Below are 18,443 nucleotides of genomic sequence, written 5' to 3'. Positions count from 1 at the left end.
TAAGTATTTATTAGTCACATGCAGTAAGCTGAGTCTCTACTGGACATCACAGATATAGAATGTTTCTATCATGGCAGAAAAGTTCTATTGGGCAGCACTGTTCTAGATAGCTCTTTAAACTAACATGAAAATCAAAAGACCTAATTCAACAAAGAAGTCATCTACAAATGAGCTAACCAACTGATCAAGTAAACAAATATTAAGCCCTGGTGGCTCTCAGATGGTCAAGAATCTGCTTGCAATGCAGGAGATACAGGAGACCTTGGTTCAATTCCCAGGTTGGGAAGATCCCCTGAAGAAGGAAATGGCAATCCACTCCAGTATTCTTGCCTGGAGAATTCCGTGGACAGAGGACCCTGGCAGGCTACAGTCCGTGGGATCGCAAGAGTCGCACATGACTGAGCAACTAACAGTTTCACTTCCTAAGTATAAAAGGAATTTCTAACGTAAGTGGTAGGAAAGCTATGTTGCAGGCTGTCTGTACATACTTTAATGGATTAAACAAAATTAATGTAGAAGTTTCAGAATTGTACTTCCCAGCAATTTGAAAAGAATTTGTACCATTAATAGAGGTGTTTCATTTGGTTATTCACTACAAATATTTTATTCATTGAGGGTGTACAGTATATAAGACAATGTATTTAGTATTCAAAAGATATAAAAACCAAATATTCAGTCTTAGAGTCAAACTACAGAAAGTTTTAGGTACAGTTCTAATACCTATTTTGATTTTTCTTTTACCATAAATTATTGACTATAATTCCATGGACTAATTTCTCCATGAGAAAGCGTATTAACTCCTATTCTCAGATGCTGATCTTTCCTAATAAATATTTTAAGGGTTTTTTTAAAGCAATAAAAGCACATTCATTATGATAAGAAAAGGGTAATTTAAGTAGTGTACTTGCATATATAAACTCCAGGAACTGAGAGCATTAGATCATCTGCAAAACAGTTACTAAAACTTGTATCAATGTAACTTTACCTAACTATGGTAGAATCTGAGAGAAGAAAAAGGGGAGGGGGAGAGTTTTACAGACAAAAATCTGGATAACTCTCCCTGTGAAGACAGACAAGTCAATTAAAGATATATTCTAATCTTAACACTATAGCAAATTTAACATCAGAACACACCATCTACTTTCTTTAAACATTTAATCTGAGAATTCTTATGACACAATTTCATTAAAGGTACTAGAATTACTGTATGTACCAAAAATTAAAATGAAAAATCATAACCAAATGTTTCACTCATCCTGGTACATACTATATCATATATGTAAAATACATAATATTCTGTCATTTACAATGAAAACAAAAGTCATTAGCTATAATACCTATATTATAATCTATATATAGATTATATATAGAATATATATAGACTATATAACTATATTATAATCACTATAATAACACTACATTGTCAAATACCTATAAAGAAATTACTTAACTGATTCCATTATCAGGCCAACATGTCTAACTTTCTACATGGCAAATCTGTCTGTCCTAAATATGAAATCATTCAGTATAAAATTTCAGGGGACTTTAATAGCAATAGTAAAAAAAACAATCACAAAAGATTGACAAAATTTAACTATATTAGACTCTTAAACTTCTCAAAGTAAAAATATAAGTGATAAACTTAAAAGGCAAACAATAAACTGGAAAAATATCTTCTGTACTTATGACAAAGGATTAGTATCTTTATGATCTGATAAGCTCATAAAAGATTAAGAGCCCAACACAAAAATATGATCAAATAATTCATAGAACATAAATAGTTAAATACACTTTGAGAAAATTTGACTTCTCTAGAGTCAAAGTGTAAATTAAGTGATATATCATTTTCACCTATCAAAATAGCAATCTTTAGTTATAAAAAGCTACAATAAATCCAACAAGAAGTGTGTTAGAAATACAAACATAAAAGAAACCCTACAAATATACTGAGATAAATGATGCTTCTGGAAGAACCAGATCAAAATGAGAATGGTATCAGTTCTTGCTAACCTTATTTAATGAAATGTTGAAAAGACAGAACTTAAGTTGATTCCCCAGTTTTCTGGAACAGTAAATGTATAATACTATCTTTTTAAAAAAGATATCAAAATATACCATAAAGCAAAAGTACTTAAAAACACTGGCATAGGAATAGACACATATCAGCAGAAGAGAAAGCTAGGTTGAAAACAAACCCATATGGATATGGGAAATCAGAGTATGATAATGGTGGCATTTCAAATGAGTTGGGGAGAGACATAATGGCACAAATGGCTACCTATTTTCTAAAAACTGAGATTCCTATTCTCATACCATATGAAACAATTAGAGATGGAGCCAAAAAATCTAGTAAAATAACAAACTATAAATGTAATAGAAGAAAATGGAAGAGAATTTTGGGATTAGGCCACCTAAGAAGCCATTTAGTGGCAGGGAATGAATATCTATACTTTACAGAGAGCACTTCAAATCAATTTTGAAAAGATAAACCTTGAAAGAAAAACATGTAAAAGATAGAACTGACAGTCCACAGAAGAAATATAAATGACCAAAAAAATGGGCAGAAGCACAACCTTATTAGTGATAAGGGAAATGGAAATTAAATGAGATAATCATATGGGTAAAAGTTATAAGGCTGATAATATCCAGCAGAGGTACAGGGAACTGGACACTCTCATACAATATTGGTACATATTATAGTACTTATTTCCAATGTTAAATGCATAGACTGTCACCTGCCATCACCATTTCTAAGATTTTATCCTATAGAATCACTTGCATAAGTACATAAGCACGTATGTATAGGGAAGATCAATGCAGTTTTATTTGTATGTGGAAAAAGTAGATATAGGTGTTTTTAAAACACTTTGTTTGTATTTATTTGGTTGCACTGGGTCTTAGTTGCAGAATGTGGGATCTAGTTCCCTCGCCAGGGATCAAAACCGGGGCCCCTGCATTGGGAGCGCAGTCTCAACCACTGGAGCATCAGGGAAGTCCCAAGGTGATTTTTTAAAGTAGAGAAATCTGTAAGTAAACTACAGTTCTATTTATTCTATGGGATATAACACAACAATTAAAAAGAATGAGGTTGATCTGTATGCAGACAGAGAAGGGTGTCTGATATATCACAGAAAGAAAAAAACAAGTTGCACAACGTCACCTCTATATATACTATGATGCCATTGTATTATGAACAGTGCATATATGGATACATATGTAAGAGTGTATGTATCTAAGAAAGGTTCCGAGAAGATATACAAACCATTATTAGTAGTTACTCACAGAGTGTGATTCTGGGGTGAAGAGAGGGCTTTGTGAATTAATTTAATAGTACCATTGTACTATTTAAATTTTTTAACAATGGGCAGTATACTACCTTTGTATTTAAAAGAATTCGTAAAATACAATGTGCTGAAAGGAGGGGGTAAAGTCAGCCACTGCTGACGGGAATATAGTCTAGCACAATCTTTCTAGAAAGTAGCATGGCAGTGTGGATTGAGGACCTTAAAAAGATTAAACCTTTTGACCCCAGCAATATTATTTTGGGAAATTTATTCTGAAAATTATTTGCACATGAAAATGTGAGGAGGAAGCTAGTCACAGCACCTTTGTTTAAATTTTTCATGGTTGCTTACTGGTTTTTTTCCTATTCAGAACTGTGAAATATTTTACATTTTTTAAAGGTATCATTTTTAATAATAATTGTAAAAGAATTATCTGCATGAAAGAAGGAAAAATCTTCCTTTCCACCTTCCAATTCCAACTGCTCTGCACTCCCAGCTCTTGCCCTAATTTTCTTGCTTCCCTTTCTTCATATTCACTCCCTCCCTTCTCAAGGTACTACTGTTACGTAGTATCTGATATTTCTTTTCTCAGTCTCAAGGGTAGAGAGCTTGGTTTTGAATCCTGGATCTCTTGTCACAGACTTTGTGTCCTTGGACCTGAGACCTACCTCAGAGGGTTCCTGAATTAAAAGAGTTAAGGTACTTAATCTAGAACAGGGCCTGGCACATAAGACACGCTCAATAAATGTCAGCTGTTATTTTCTATGCATATGCAAATCCAAGCATACTGCTCTACATCTTGCCCTTTTCCATTTAATATATAAATGCAAATACCCAAAATATAAGACCTGACATTTGAGTTTTTACTATACCAGATGTGCTGTGCAGTTTACATGCATTATTTCATTTGCGTCTCGAAACTGCCCCATGAGGTTATATCAGTCATCATCCCCATCTCCCATTTTACAGAAGAAAAGTAAATTCAGAAAAGTTAAAATTATTTTGCCCAAGATCACAAAGCTGGGGAAGAGCAGAGCTGGGACAGACACATGTCAGTGAGTGACTTTATGTTCTAGAAGTATTAATACTGACTATCTAGGAAATAAACATTTTTATAAGCTCCTGCAAGGTAGAAAACTGCTAGCTATACATATGCTTATGTATGCATATTAGTGCTCTTGAAGGACACAAAAGAAACTGATCCTAGATGTTGCCTTCAGCGAAAAAATTTGGAAACTGAGAAACAAGGACAAGGATGAGAGGAAAGCTGCCTTTCCAGTACTTAGTAAATCTATTCTATGCACCTAAACTTAAAAGGTTTTTAAAGACCTTGATACCACATTAGGATCTCCCTAAATTTCCATTTAATAAAAGTAATGGAGATTGGAAATTGCCAACATCCTGGGTGATTTCACTGTCCACATGGACAATCCAAGCAACACGTAGTCATTCAGCTCCTTAATCTTCACTAATGTCCTCCATCAACCACCTAATCCCTATAATCACACCCAGATACCTCATAATCACCTAAAAGGATTCTCTCTCTGAAATCACTGCCTCATACCGTGGGACCACAGATGATTGCTTTCCTAAATAGTTTCATTCTCATTGTTCTCCAATCTTACCAGGACCTCCAGTCTATTAATTCCTTTCAGTTTATTTTTCTCTAGCAAATATTCTAAACTTCCTATCCCTTTACTTCTTGGTTGAACTCACTTGGAAAAAATCCTGATTCTGAATGAACCAACTAGCCACTCTCTCTGTGCTACACCCAGGATCCCGAGTTGCTGGAGGAAATGTCACACAAGCTGACAGCATCATTTTATAAATTCAGGGTTACTAACCTCAACTGCTCCAATAAGGTCTGGAAACTTTACACTTCTTTAGGTCAACTTTCTCCCCTGGTCTTCACAACTAGTATTTCAAAACTTTCTCCTTCAACTTCCAACCCTCACCCATCTCCCTACACTTTCCCCCACAGAGAAAACAGACCTAATAGGAACCACCTATCTTCCTTCTCTCCTATTACAGTAGAAAGGTTCTCCTTATCACAGGGCAGTTGTTCCACCTGCACTCAATCCTCCTCCTTGTACCTCCAATCTCTTCTTGTCCATTGAATCCTTTCTTGTAAGCATTAACAACTAATCTCCCTCCCCACAAAGGCCAACTAAGTGAAAGAAACCAAGCTGAAAAGGCTACATATTGTATGATTCCAAGTATATAACATTCTGGAAAAGGCAAAAGTATGGAAGATGGTACAGAGATTCTCAAATCTGATATTTCAAAACACAGTTCATGTTATATCAAGCTAACAGAACAGACTGAATTATATAGTATTTATCACTTTAAGTATTAGTAAAGTAGGTACTGAGCCACAGATGGCAAATGATCAATACACCACCAAAGGTATCAATTCCTCTTTGCTCTATAGACTAGTGCTGTACAATTCTCAAAGACAGTCCCTGAAATACAATCCTATTACCCCCACCATAAATTATAATCATTAAGTAGAACATATGTTTCCCATTAGAATAATGAAGTAAATGGAAGTTGTTTCTGACAAAGCATCCGGTATCTAATAAATTCAAGCTAGATAAACGTGATAAAAGTCTAAATTCAATAAATAGAAATTGCCATATTTTTAAATTGCAAAGTTATGCTCCAAGTTCTACAATATGAGTATATACACACACTACATATGTCACTAATACAGGGAACCCCAATATGCTATAAAGTATACACCGAACCCAAATTTCAAATCAACTGTATCCTAAGTTTGAATTGTAGTATTCCTGCCAGTTCTACTAAAAGAAAAGTCCTCTCGAAAAGTATGAATTTAGATCTTCCTCATTAAAAAGTTTCTCAAAGCAAAACGGTGGTTAAAATTATTTCACTTTGTGTAGTCTGCAGTGACTTATCCCCACCACTAGATGGTACTATCAGCTTCAGAAACTGAGGGAATAAAAGGGGCGATGTCTATAGGACTCATTGTTGTCACCCTTAAATACCCTGCCCCAGTATGTTGATACACTTGCCAGATCATTAAGTCTCAATCCTTGGTTTACTGCATGTGCTCACTAAAATTTTGAAGAGAATCAAATAAATACATTGTTAAAATCTGAAGCAATGAAAGGTGAGAAAGCTTACTCTTAACCTTTCACTAAAGGTTTTTCAACTCAATTCTAGAATTAAATGAAAAAACTGAAGGAAAACACTATAAAGTTTATCAGTTGTACTTTATCAATCAAAAAAGATTCTGTTCTTATATTTGTCCAGTATCTTTATTAATAATAAGTTTTTGCTAAAGACAGTCTTTAACCAGCACTTCTAAAGTATTTAGATTAATCTGGTCCTAAAGGGAAAACAATACTATTTTGTATTATAAAACCAAGACCTAAGAAATCAAAAAGGGCCACAAATTTTAATGTGCTAACACTGATAATTAGGTAAGTCTTTATAAAAGAGACAACTTCTTAAAACAACAGGCTCAAATCATTCTTAATTCTAAGCAACATGCTCTCAGAAGCTAACAAAAACTTGAAAGATCTCTAATCTAAATGAAAGGATAGAACAATCTCAGATTAAATCTGAGCTTTTCATATTGCTAGTAAGAGTATCAAAACCATCTGTATGAGAAATTTGAAACAAGTCAGAATTCAGTTTCAGAACTTTCCCATACGTTTTAAAGACCAACTATACAGCTTGGCTAAGAATATATAAACATGACTGTTCTGGTTTTGTACAAATTTAAGTGGAAACAAACCATAAAATAATTTTAAAGGTTTGTATTTTAAAATTGATTATTTCTTATGAACATGTCTATATTAAGGGGAGTGAAAGTACTTCAGTGTGAATAAAAATTCAACAGAAAGGTTGTTTATCACAAAATGTACCAGTATTTCTAGTCCACATTTTCTTTATCTGACAGTAGCAAGGACTCTCTATAATTATTACCTTTACAACCACTAACATAGTCACCTGAACACAGAAACCCATAACCACTGGCATCATTTCCCCCTAAAGATAAATATATTCTCCATGTACTCCTTACAGGAATTTAAGGTAAAAGTTTTCTTTAAAAATTCAGATCTTTTTCACTATTAGTTTAATGTAAACTTTTCACATTAGTTTATCCAAATGCTTTTCTCTTTTTTTCCCATTGTTCTGGTTCATTCATAACTTGAGTAATTTTTATAGTGCCTTAATTTAAAATGAACAAACATGTTCTCTTAAAATGAACAAACATGTTCTCTATACTTAAGTATCTTCATTATAAATCTTAATAATAGGAATAAAAATTCATTTGCAGATATAATAAAACTGCTCTCAAAAGGCTTTGAACCTCTGTAGGAACTGGGTTAAGTATTCTTTAAAAAAAAACAACTGAAGTATAGTTGATTTACAATGTTGTGAAAAATCTGGAATGCTTCATGAATTTGCATGTCATGATTGCACAGGGGCCATGCTAATCTCCTCTGTATTGTTCCAATTTTAGTATATGTGCTGCTAAAGCAAACACCCGAGTGCTTTTCTTAATTCTTCAAATAGCATTCAATTTTAAGACACCTCTTGTGGTGAAAATATAGTATAATTCGCTCATATTTTACTCAAATTTCCTCTTGAAATTAAAAAGTAGCTGAATGACGTACCTTCAGAATTATGTGCAGTTTTCTTGTGTTTTCGACAATAAACCCTACAAGAAACGAAAAAATTAAAAATTACCAAGTAAACAAACCAACTCATTTTTCAAACTAAGAATGAGCAGTATACTTCACCCCATTCACTAGATTCCAAAAACCTTATCGTTAAACTTTCTATGCCATTTCTCGGAGCAGTCAATTCCCTACCAAAAACACCCTTTGCAACGGATGATGAGATGCTTGGAATCAGGCACAAGTTTTTTACAAAGACCTAAAGAAAGTATGACTTTAAGAAAGCTAAGAGAAGTTAAATAATTACATGTATATCCCTTGTGAAGGTTTCTCTCGTATCTGAGCTTTGTCATGCAACGCACAGTGGTAGTGGTATGTCCTGTGACAAGTCTTCACGTCACAACCGATTGTTGCTCCGGGACAATGGCACAAAGAGCACATCTACAGCAAAACAATAAAATAGTATTATTAGTGTGTGCTTTTGCTACAGCTATGATATCAGGTTAGAGGCATAGCAAATCTCTGTCAAGGAAAAGAAACTGGTTATTGAAAAGTTCTGTAACTAATATTGTTATTTTTCTTATATTTCTCACCTAGAAATAATTCAAATAAAATTCTACTGGGAGTATTTTTTCCCATGTTAAACAACGACAAAATTAATGGAATATTATTGATGCTACTGTTGTATTGTGGTCAAGAGAAAATCTGAAATGCTGCAGGAATGTAAACTGTAGACCTTTTCACAATCCAGATCTTCCTGGAAATGAGTAACTGGGGAAAATGGCTCATACCAGAAAAAACTGTCCTTCACATTTCCACTTATCAGTGAGAATTTTTAGAAAAGAAATCTCACATACTATTTGGGAACCTGGTAAAATCAATTTCAAGTGAGAGAGGGAAAGAAGATAAAAGAATTAGGTAGATTTTTAAATCCCTCAAGCCCTAAAAATATTCTATGATGTCAAACTGATTGTGAAAACATGCTCATCTATTTTAATTTAATCTGTTACTTACCTTTCACATCATGAATTCAAGCAAATAGATAAAACAGATGCTTTCAACATATTTTAATACAATTTACCTCTGACTTTACTGGATAATTCATATTGTTTAACTAGCTCACGTTTAAATTTAGAAAAAAATTCTTTAAGAAAAGTACATAACGATGACTGTTAGTGGTTTTGATTACCATATCATAGTATACTGTACTATGGTGGTGGTTTAGTTGCTAAGTCAAGTCCAACTCTTGCGACCCCATAGACTGGAGCCTGTCAGGCTCCTCTGTCCATGGGATTCTCCAGGCAAGAATACTGGAGTGGGTTGCCATTTCCTTCTCCAGGGGATCTTCCCTACCAGGAATCAAACCCAGGTCTCCTGCATTGCAGGCAGATTCTTTACCCACTGAGCTACGAGGGAAGCCCATTATGAGTGGACTTTTAATGAGGCTCTCTCCTAAGCTATAAATGCCATGCCAAAATAAATTCACAGGAAGGTAAATCTTAAAAACTGTTCACTTTGTTTCTTGGTAGGGATGCCTCATTGGGAACTGTTCTCATTCCTCTTTACTTGGCCCCTAAGTAATTTTGGTGTACCAAGAGGCTAATGTAAATTCTAATAAAATACCTTCTATTTCTCTAAGCAAGTCAAACACTCAACCTTTCATTCAAGCTATCATTTAAAAAAGACTCCTATATAAGTCAGAAACAGAAACATTCTCAATACAGGTACTTCCCAGAAAACACGAGGGCCAGTGCCCATTATTAATGCTAAAGAAATACACCACTTCCTTAAATAAATACAGAAACTTCAAAGCAATACTGTAAAAAGAAACACTGTGCCAAATTATCAAGCAAGGCAAGTTGTTAAATCCTTTTGGGTGGCTTATAAATTGTTAAGGACATGGAACATTTGTACTCAGCTTATGAGGTTCTATTATTTTAGTAAATTATACTTCTAATTAAAAAAACATAGACTGATTATAGAAATTGCAGAAAACACAAAAGAGCACAAAGAAAATTAAAAAATCATTCATACCAACCAAGTGTAGACACCATTACAGTGTTGCAATGCTTATGTGAAAATATTTTTCTCTGTAATTCTATACATATTAATCACCTGGTTTTTAACTTAATAAATTGAACATTACCACTACTTCATTAAGAGCTGTACTGAAAGTAGCTCATTTCGAAATTACACTGAAAATGGGTTTGCACAGGTACATTTGGAAAATATTGAATGCAATGAGCAAGCAAAAATAAAAGGAGAGGTACTGTTACAAATCCCGTACCAGCTCAGCACTGGCATACATATAGTGAGATGGCCACTTTCAGATACTGCTGGAAATTGGTATACTCTCTGGACAGCAACTTGCCTTATTTATCACAGAGCTTATTAAAAGTGTATATACTCTCTGATCCAGTATTTTTCCTTTTATTAACCTAGTCTACAAAAGAAATCAGACTTAATTTATATGCAATCATATTCACTGAAGAATTATTTAGAATAACTCCAAATGTAAAACCACCTGTGGAAAACAGCCATTGAAAAATGTTTAAATAAGTTATAGTACAACCATATGTAGGAATGTTCTTTACTCTTTTCAAAAACATTTTAATGGCATGGGAAAAGGTTTATGCATAGTATCAAGTGAAAAAACAGGACACAAAGTTAGGTATGCAAATTATGACCCCAATTATGTTTATAGCTTTATTCTTTGAAAATAGGTGAAAGTAAACACAGTGAAATGCTGAGTGAGTATCTCTAATTGGTTTTCTGTCTCATAATTTCCTATATTTTCTGATTTTTCTACAATGGGCAAATTACTTTTGTATATGAAAAATTATTTTAAAACCATTGGGAATACTCCAGCAAATGATTTCAATCCCCATCTCTCAGTTTATTGAGAATGAGAAGGAAACCAAATACCAAAATATATCAAAATGTGTTTTGGTTGGTTATAAATTCAAATCTGCCTAAAGTATAACCAGTTAACTACAGCAACTCAGGACAAATAAATTTTCTGAGTGAGAAAAAGCTTATTCTCATTTTTATTTTGTCAGTTTCTCTCAAGGAAGAAAGGAAAGAGGAAGATATACCAATAAAAATGTTTTCAGAGAGGAAGATTCTTCTCAAGGTTAGGAGTAGGAATTTTTCTTCATTAGAATTTATAGGAAAAAGAAAGAATTTACAAGATTTTATGCAGCATTCATATACCAGCAGATATTTCTGCTTGTAAATACATTCTGGGAAGGTATGAAGAAAATACCAAAATATTATCCAGAGTAAAACTAAATATGAAATGTAAATTTGCTTATATACCTGTGAGTACAGAATGGGAACACTACTGTTATGTTCAAGATATCATTGCTATGTTGCAACCCATATCATTGCTATGCTGAACCCCTGAACGCCTATGGGACTTAAGATAGCATATTCATTTTGGCTCTTACCATTTTACTTCTTTGTATGACTAATTATCTTTGTAAATGTATAGATTTTATCTACTGATTGCTTCTAGACCAAGTTTTTTGAAAGATAAACACTGTGACTACCATGTAGCACTCAATAAACATTTTGATTTTAAACTATGTTACTGAAAATTTTAATATCATATACCATATTTTTTTCTCATTCATGTTTTTAACATCTGCAGACTTGACTACTTATCTTCAAGTATGTCTAAAAAATATTTAAAAGTCTGATTTGAAAAGGTAAAATGGAGAACAATCCAGTTGAAGGGGCAGAGAATGAGCAGAGAGAATGAGGAAGAGATAAAAAGACAATTAAAGACATAAAAATCCCAATTAAAGTTTGGAAACTAGATAGGTGGCTAGTATTCTTTTCTTTAAAAAAAAAATATGGATAATAAAATAGAGAGGACTTCTACTGGAAAAAAAAAACAGTTGAATAATAGGAAAATAACCCCTGCCCTGACACGGCAAGGCACTACTAGCTGGCTGGACCAGAGTGATGTTATCCTGTGTTCCTCTTTACACACACCATTTATTTGCCCTTCAATCAGTTATAGGCTCTACTGGGCCCTCACCAGAAGTGTGTTAACCTGCCATTTAACATCATGCTTGCACTGCAGTCAGAGTGCTCTCAAATGTGGTGAAATGCAAGTTAACCTGATGGGAACACATTTTTCAAGGACAATGGTGGACTTCCTCCTTGAAAAAAGGTCTTTTCCCACATACCAAATACACATATCAAATATTCTGTTGAAGGCCAACTTCCTGTCTTCAGGATAGGTATAATGTCAATTCTCAGCTTATCCTGCCTATACCCTGATTTCAAGTTCTTTAAATAGAGGTGAAAATGTCTTTGTTGTTAATGATTTTTCTTTTACTTTTATCCCTCTATTCAGTTTGCTATCTAGTAGACCTAACAAATTCAACAATTTGTCTTCCAAAATAGAGAGATTAGAAAATAAGACTCAACAGATGTTTGCATAACATGGTATCTTTTTTAAAATTTTTAATAAAAATTACATATATTTAGGATATACAGCATGTTTTAATGTACATATACATAGTGAAATAATTACTATAGTTGAGCTAATTAACATACCCCTCTCTCCAATATAGTTGCCATTTTTTGGTGCATTGGTATAAGCCCCTGAAGTCTACTGTCAGCAAATTTCCAGGATACCACAGAGTATCATTAACTATGGTCATCATGTTGTACAACAGATCTCTAGACTTATTCATCCTACATTAAGTGCAACTTTGTACCTTTTGACAAACATCTCCCATTTCCCCGACTCCTCCTGCCCCTGATAACCAGGGTTCTACTCTCTGGGAAGCTATACTATATTAATATTCAGTTGGGCCAGACAAGCAGAGTCTCAAGGAGCTAATCCACAAACAAAAGAGGAACGAAGTCATGCATGAGAGTAGATGAACAGATCTGAAAGGACTATGACTTAGCTAAAGTCCTGCAGGAGCCCAAGGTTGGAACTTATCTGCTCCTCAGTCAGCTGATCAAGGCCAGGACTGAAATTCACTCTACAGAAGGAAGAAGTCTTAAGTAATAAAAAGACAAATACTGCTTTGTTAGTAGCTATGGGGGAAACACAGGGAAAAACTCAAGACCACAGACAGAGACAAGGTAAAACAAATGAGATGCCAACTTCTAGGACAGGTAGAAAGAAAAGGCTCTTGAAGACAAGTTCTAAGACTTAGTTTGCCCCGCTCAATTGCTGTGTATCTACTATGTATGTCAGTAACTGACCACAAGTGTATAGGTATAAATTCTCATAGCCAAGTAGTTACTAATCTCAAGACACTTGTTCCAAGAAAACTGCTACAAATGTACAGAGAATGCAACAGATTTCCAAAAAAAAAGTCTGTAGAGAAAAAAATACCAGAAGCACTTGGAGTTGGGACTAGGGTACCTAAGATATTTTCACAGGAGAGATGAGACAAAAATTAAGTGAGAGCAGTTTACCTTACACTAGTGTTTGTCACTTTGTATTTTTTTTTAATAACAGAAAACATTACCTCTAGTTATTAATAATAAAATAATTAGGTCTAAATGGAAAGCTAGAAAGCAAAACTGAACTCTTAAAGTTGTCTAAGTCATTTTAAAAATAACTTGATAGATTAGGACCTTAAATTCTCCAAGTGCTTCTAAAAAACAGGGCCACTGAAAAGTACTTTACTAGAGTGACAGACTAAATCTAAGCAGTTACTGAATAAATAATTTCAGAAGTCTTTTAGAAATCAGAGGGCAAGGAACTAATAATAAGTAAGCCTAACAAGCTCTTACTTAACCTAGTCTCCTGACCTTGCTCTCAATATCACATACTCCAACTCCATCCAACTTTATGAATCATCATTATTCTTACGATTGAAACTGCCCACTCTGGCCAGGCACCATAGTAACCATTTGCATGAGTTGTTTTATGACAGGAGATCCTGATAAGGAATACAGAACTAATAAGCCACCACCAACCAGAAGAGTTCAGGAAAGGTCGAAAGGAGACACCGCGTGTCCGTCCACTTCCCAGAACTCCTCTCACTAGCGTCCATCTTGACTGAACAATGCGTGCGCCACCAGGAAAGACTCTGAATTAGAATGATTGGCCAAAGACCACTCGGAAACTAATCCCATCACCATAAAACCCGAGACTGCGAGCCACACAGCAGAGCAGTTCTCCTGGGTTCCCTTACCCTACTGCTCTCCACCCGGGTGCCCTTTCCCAATAAAATCTCTTGCTTTGTCAGCACATGTGTCTCCTCGGACAATTCATTTCCGAGTGTTAGACAAGAGCCCAGTTTCAGGCCCTGGAAGGGGTCCCCCATCCTGCAACATTATGAGGAATATAAATTCTCTTATTGGAGCTTTTGAAATTTGTTTTACTTATCTGAAAGATTCAGATTCAGAGTTTTTCGGAGCTCAGATCTCTATGTTTAAGCTCTAAGATGTAGGTCTTACAGGCTGAGGGTACTCTAAAGTGCCATACTGCTTGCTATACTTAATCTGTGAACACCAAAAATCCATGCTCAAATAAGTACCAAGACATCCCCCCCAAATCAGACATAGATTATTTTATATTATTGGTTAGGTTATCTTCCATTACCACAAGTAATTACATAATGACATAAATTTACAGTATTCTCAACTGCAAAGAAGTATTAAATGAAGGCAAAGGAGAAAAAAATTTGAATTTTTAAAATATTAATTTGTTCAGTAATAGCCAAAGACCTGATTTTCTCCACCATTAGACTTGAAGTTTCTCTTTGGCCTCACATTTATTCTCTTTAGTCACCTCCAAAGTAAAACAAAGTTATTTTTCTTTTTATAAATGACAGGTAAAATATCTGTGCACATTTAATCTGCATGCCATCATCCGAACTTTGAAAACAATTCACAGCTCTGTGAATACCTTCATGCTGCATGTACACTTAGTTACACAGGTGACGATGAAGCCAGGGAAATCTTCCGGAAAAAACTTACCTGTTTTCCCCCCAAAATACTCTAAGGCAAGCCCAATTCGGCCCATCTCCTGTCTTCACAAAGAAAGTTTTACTGGAACACAATCACACTCCCTTCTTTGGGTACTGTCTATAACTGCAACTGCAACAATATGGCTAGCAAAACCTTAAATATTAATTATCTAATCCTTTATACAAAGTGCGCCAACCCCTGTCCTAAGGCAATGATCCATAACTGAGTGCTCATCAAAAATCATTTGGGAACCTTTTTAAACCCACTCACCCTCCTTTCTGATTGCTGGTTAAGTATCCCTGATCTAAGGATTTAGTAGCACTATTAAGTCCGTGGGCATTTTGTGCTTCTTTGTATATAGTAAGCAGTGGTAACATTCTATACACTTTGGGTGCTTCATTTTACCCTTAATGAATGCCAAATAAGCCACATACTCTAAATAGCACTGGAGGTGATATACGTATAATTATGGCTGATTTGCATTGTTGTATGGCAGAAACCAACACAACATTGTAAAGCAATTTTCTTCCAATTAAAAAATAAATTTAAAACATAGCACTGGCATTTACTACTCTGTACTTGTTAAAAAGTACTTCCTCCTCCTTGAAACTGTTCCCTCTTTGAGTTCTACAGTATCATTTTCCCAGTGGAACACACTTTAAATGTCACTCTCTCTGAAGTCTTCTGATTTCTCAGGTAAAATTAATTATGGTCCTCTCTCCAAGATCTCCTGTGGCATTCTTTACATTCTAGGCTAAAGTACATGTATTCATGATCGCATACAAAGTGCCTAACATTGTGCTTGGTACAAAGTAGGTGCTTAATTAAGTATCTGATAAATGGACAGACAGATGATTTCTAGACTCTGGATAGAGGCTTTGAATACAATGCCTAAGGAAAACAACAAAAATTTAACACCCTACTGGGAGAGTGAAGGTTGAAGAAACATGGAAACGCCCTTGTTTGAGGCATACACAGCTCTTCACCATCCTGAACAAATAAGCAACCCGATCTTTCCTTCTAGATTTCTCTCATTCCTCTTCAAACAGCTAGAATTGCAAACAACACTAAAACACTGATTAACCAAAACAGAGGAATTTTATGCCTATACTCTTATCTCCATGGGCAATTTACACCTAGCCCATTATTAAAGCTTCACACTATTGTCCCATTGAAGCCCTTCCCTCCTTCAAATTCAGCCAATTAAGGAGTGCCCACTTAATAGAGTACAATTGAGCACAAATGAGATGTCAAGCACCGTGCTAAGTGTTTTCCATGCATTCCCCAGCCCCCACCCCCACTTAATCCTATGCTGGGCAAAAAGAATAGTCTTTGCTCTCCCAGAGCTCACAACACAGTGGAGAAGAAAGGCTTGCGCACGTGTAACAAATACAATGCAGGGTGTCAAACCCTGTGTCAAAGATGAAGGTCGAGTTGGACTCAAAAACCAGAGTTCTGAGAGGCAGCTAGGAGATGAATAACGTCAGTACATGCACAGCAGTGGGGGACAAGTGGAGGATATTCAGGAAACAGCTAGAATGAGATAGGGGATGAGATAAACAATGGAAATGGTGGGTTAAGTTATGCATTCTGAAGGGTAGATATTCTATAGGCAGAAAGGAATCAGTAAAGGTTTGGAGTCAGGGAGTGAGTGGTATTAGGTTATAAAGGTAGAGATCAAGTAATTACCAGCACTATGCTGGAAGGATGGAAAGAGGAAGACTGGATATAGGGTCGCAATAAGAAAGAATGCTGAGACATCCCAGAAATAGAATCGATGTGAGTAATATGGAAGGAAGGTATAAAGGATTCAGAAAGAGAATCGGGTTTCAGGGCAGGGAGATGATGAACAGTGGAATAGACAGGTTGAGTTTAAGATGCCTGCAGGACATCCAGGTACAGCAGACAAGTATGCTGCCGTTATTGTATTTCACTTTCCACAATGTATATCACTTGTCTCCTGAAAAATCCTGCTTTGCCCTTCCCTTCCCTTCTTACCTGACTTGAAATCCTGTCTAACGTTTACAGACCCTGAAATCATCCCACCTTTCTCAATTCTAATCTATTACTGCCAGTCTCAGTGGCCCATTCTCATATAGTTAACCTATTTCATGGACTCATACTTTTTTTCCCTTTTAAATCTTACCATCTCTGGGATATAGTCTTAGCTACTTAAATTGGCATGACTCCTCCCACACAAAATAAAAAGGTGTATCTATAAATTGTCATACTGCAGATTCATATATGCAGATCATATCTAGATTATGATCTCTCAAAACCAGATATCCTGTTTCGCTGGGGTGCCAAGCACTCAACTGGTAGTGAGTAAACAACAAAGTCAATATGTAGAATTATAGAATTGGTCTTTTTATTTTCAGAGGCTACTAAAAATATCTTGCAAGTAGCAGAGACTCAGAATATTCTTAGATAGTATGTAGGTAGGATTTTTGTTCTAAAAACTAACAATGCTATTAACAGACTATATTAATAGCAGCCTGATAATGTCCCAAATTCAGTATTATTTCCATCTTTATTAGAAAACTATTAAGCTTTAATTGTAAAATGTGATTTGGGGTTAGGGAGCTTAAAAACAGTCTAGTATAGCCTAGTGATTAAGAGTTCTGGCTTTGGAGTTAACTGGCCCTGGATTCAAATTCTAGCTCTGCCACTTACCAGCTATATGATCACAGTCAGGTTACTTCTCTGAGCCTCAGGTTCCTAATCTGTAAAGTGAGACTAAATACCTTCCTATCTCACAATATGACTGTGAGGATTAAAAAGGATCATGTATTTAAAGTACTTAGCCCAGTCCCTAGCACATACTAAATGTTCAATAAATGTTAGCTATCTCTGCTACTGAAGAAGAAAACAGGAAAAAATGTTCAGAGGATTTCTCAAGACGTGAGAAAAATTTAGTTTAAAAAGGAGAAAGTTTAGGAATGATCTGAGGATAGTTATCAAGTATATGAAGGACTTTTCATTCTTAACACAGGAAAAAAAATACTTCCCTTAATGGAAAGAGACAGACCTAGAATAAATGACTCTAAATTAAATGAGATATTTGATTTATATAGAAGGACGAATTTCTCAACTGTGAAGAGTGTTATATAATACTGGTCCTGTTTCAGCTTGCTTGGGTAGAATCACAATTTCTTAATATATTTAAATATAAGATAGACAAAAAAAAAATCTGTTATATGGCTTGTAGGTAATCTTGCCTAAGGGGAAGGAAAGTGAAATGGCTTCTTAACCCCTTTCGGTCTTAAGAGTTCTTGATACATTTGACACAGGTACCAATTAAAACAGTTCATTATTTGATGTAGATATTTTTTTGGGGGGAGATGGATTTTGGTTCCCTGACCAGGGCTCGAACCTGGGCCCAGCAGTGAAAGCGAGTTCTGATCACTGGGCTACCAGGGAATTCCCGCATAGATACTCTTAACGATCTCAACACCTAGCTCCATTCATCAAGAGTATGTTCTTCAATATTCCTCCCAAGTGTCTCCTTAAACAAAACGAAAACAGCAACAATAACTCATAATTTTACTTGGAAATT

The 18,443-nt window shown here is 35.1% G+C and overlaps 1 protein-coding gene and 1 non-coding gene across 5 annotated transcripts in view; both read right to left on the bottom strand.

Moving 5' to 3' along the window:
* The window catches only part of PHF6 (PHD finger protein 6), a 48,855-nt gene that overhangs the window by 22,214 nt on the left and 8,198 nt on the right, over window positions 1-18,443 (bottom strand). For all 4 annotated transcript variants that reach the window (XM_070783890.1, XM_070783889.1, XM_070783892.1 and 1 more), the window contains 2 exons: window positions 8,244-8,377; window positions 7,934-7,977 (listed from right to left, as the gene is read on the bottom strand). In XM_070783890.1, the coding sequence (XP_070639991.1) occupies window positions 7,934-7,977; window positions 8,244-8,377 (178 nt within the window). The remainder of the gene's footprint in view (window positions 1-7,933; window positions 7,978-8,243; window positions 8,378-18,443) is intronic.
* LOC139181860 (U6 spliceosomal RNA) lies at window positions 7,697-7,803 on the bottom strand. Its single transcript, XR_011565588.1, has one exon. It is a non-coding gene; the product is annotated as a U6 spliceosomal RNA (small nuclear RNA).

Source organism: Bos indicus, chromosome X (genome assembly GCF_029378745.1).
Source record: "Bos indicus isolate NIAB-ARS_2022 breed Sahiwal x Tharparkar chromosome X, NIAB-ARS_B.indTharparkar_mat_pri_1.0, whole genome shotgun sequence".
Taxonomy (NCBI): domain Eukaryota; kingdom Metazoa; phylum Chordata; class Mammalia; order Artiodactyla; family Bovidae; genus Bos; species Bos indicus.
Note: the sequence above shows the minus strand (reverse complement) of the source record. Positions and strands in the feature narration are given on the sequence as shown.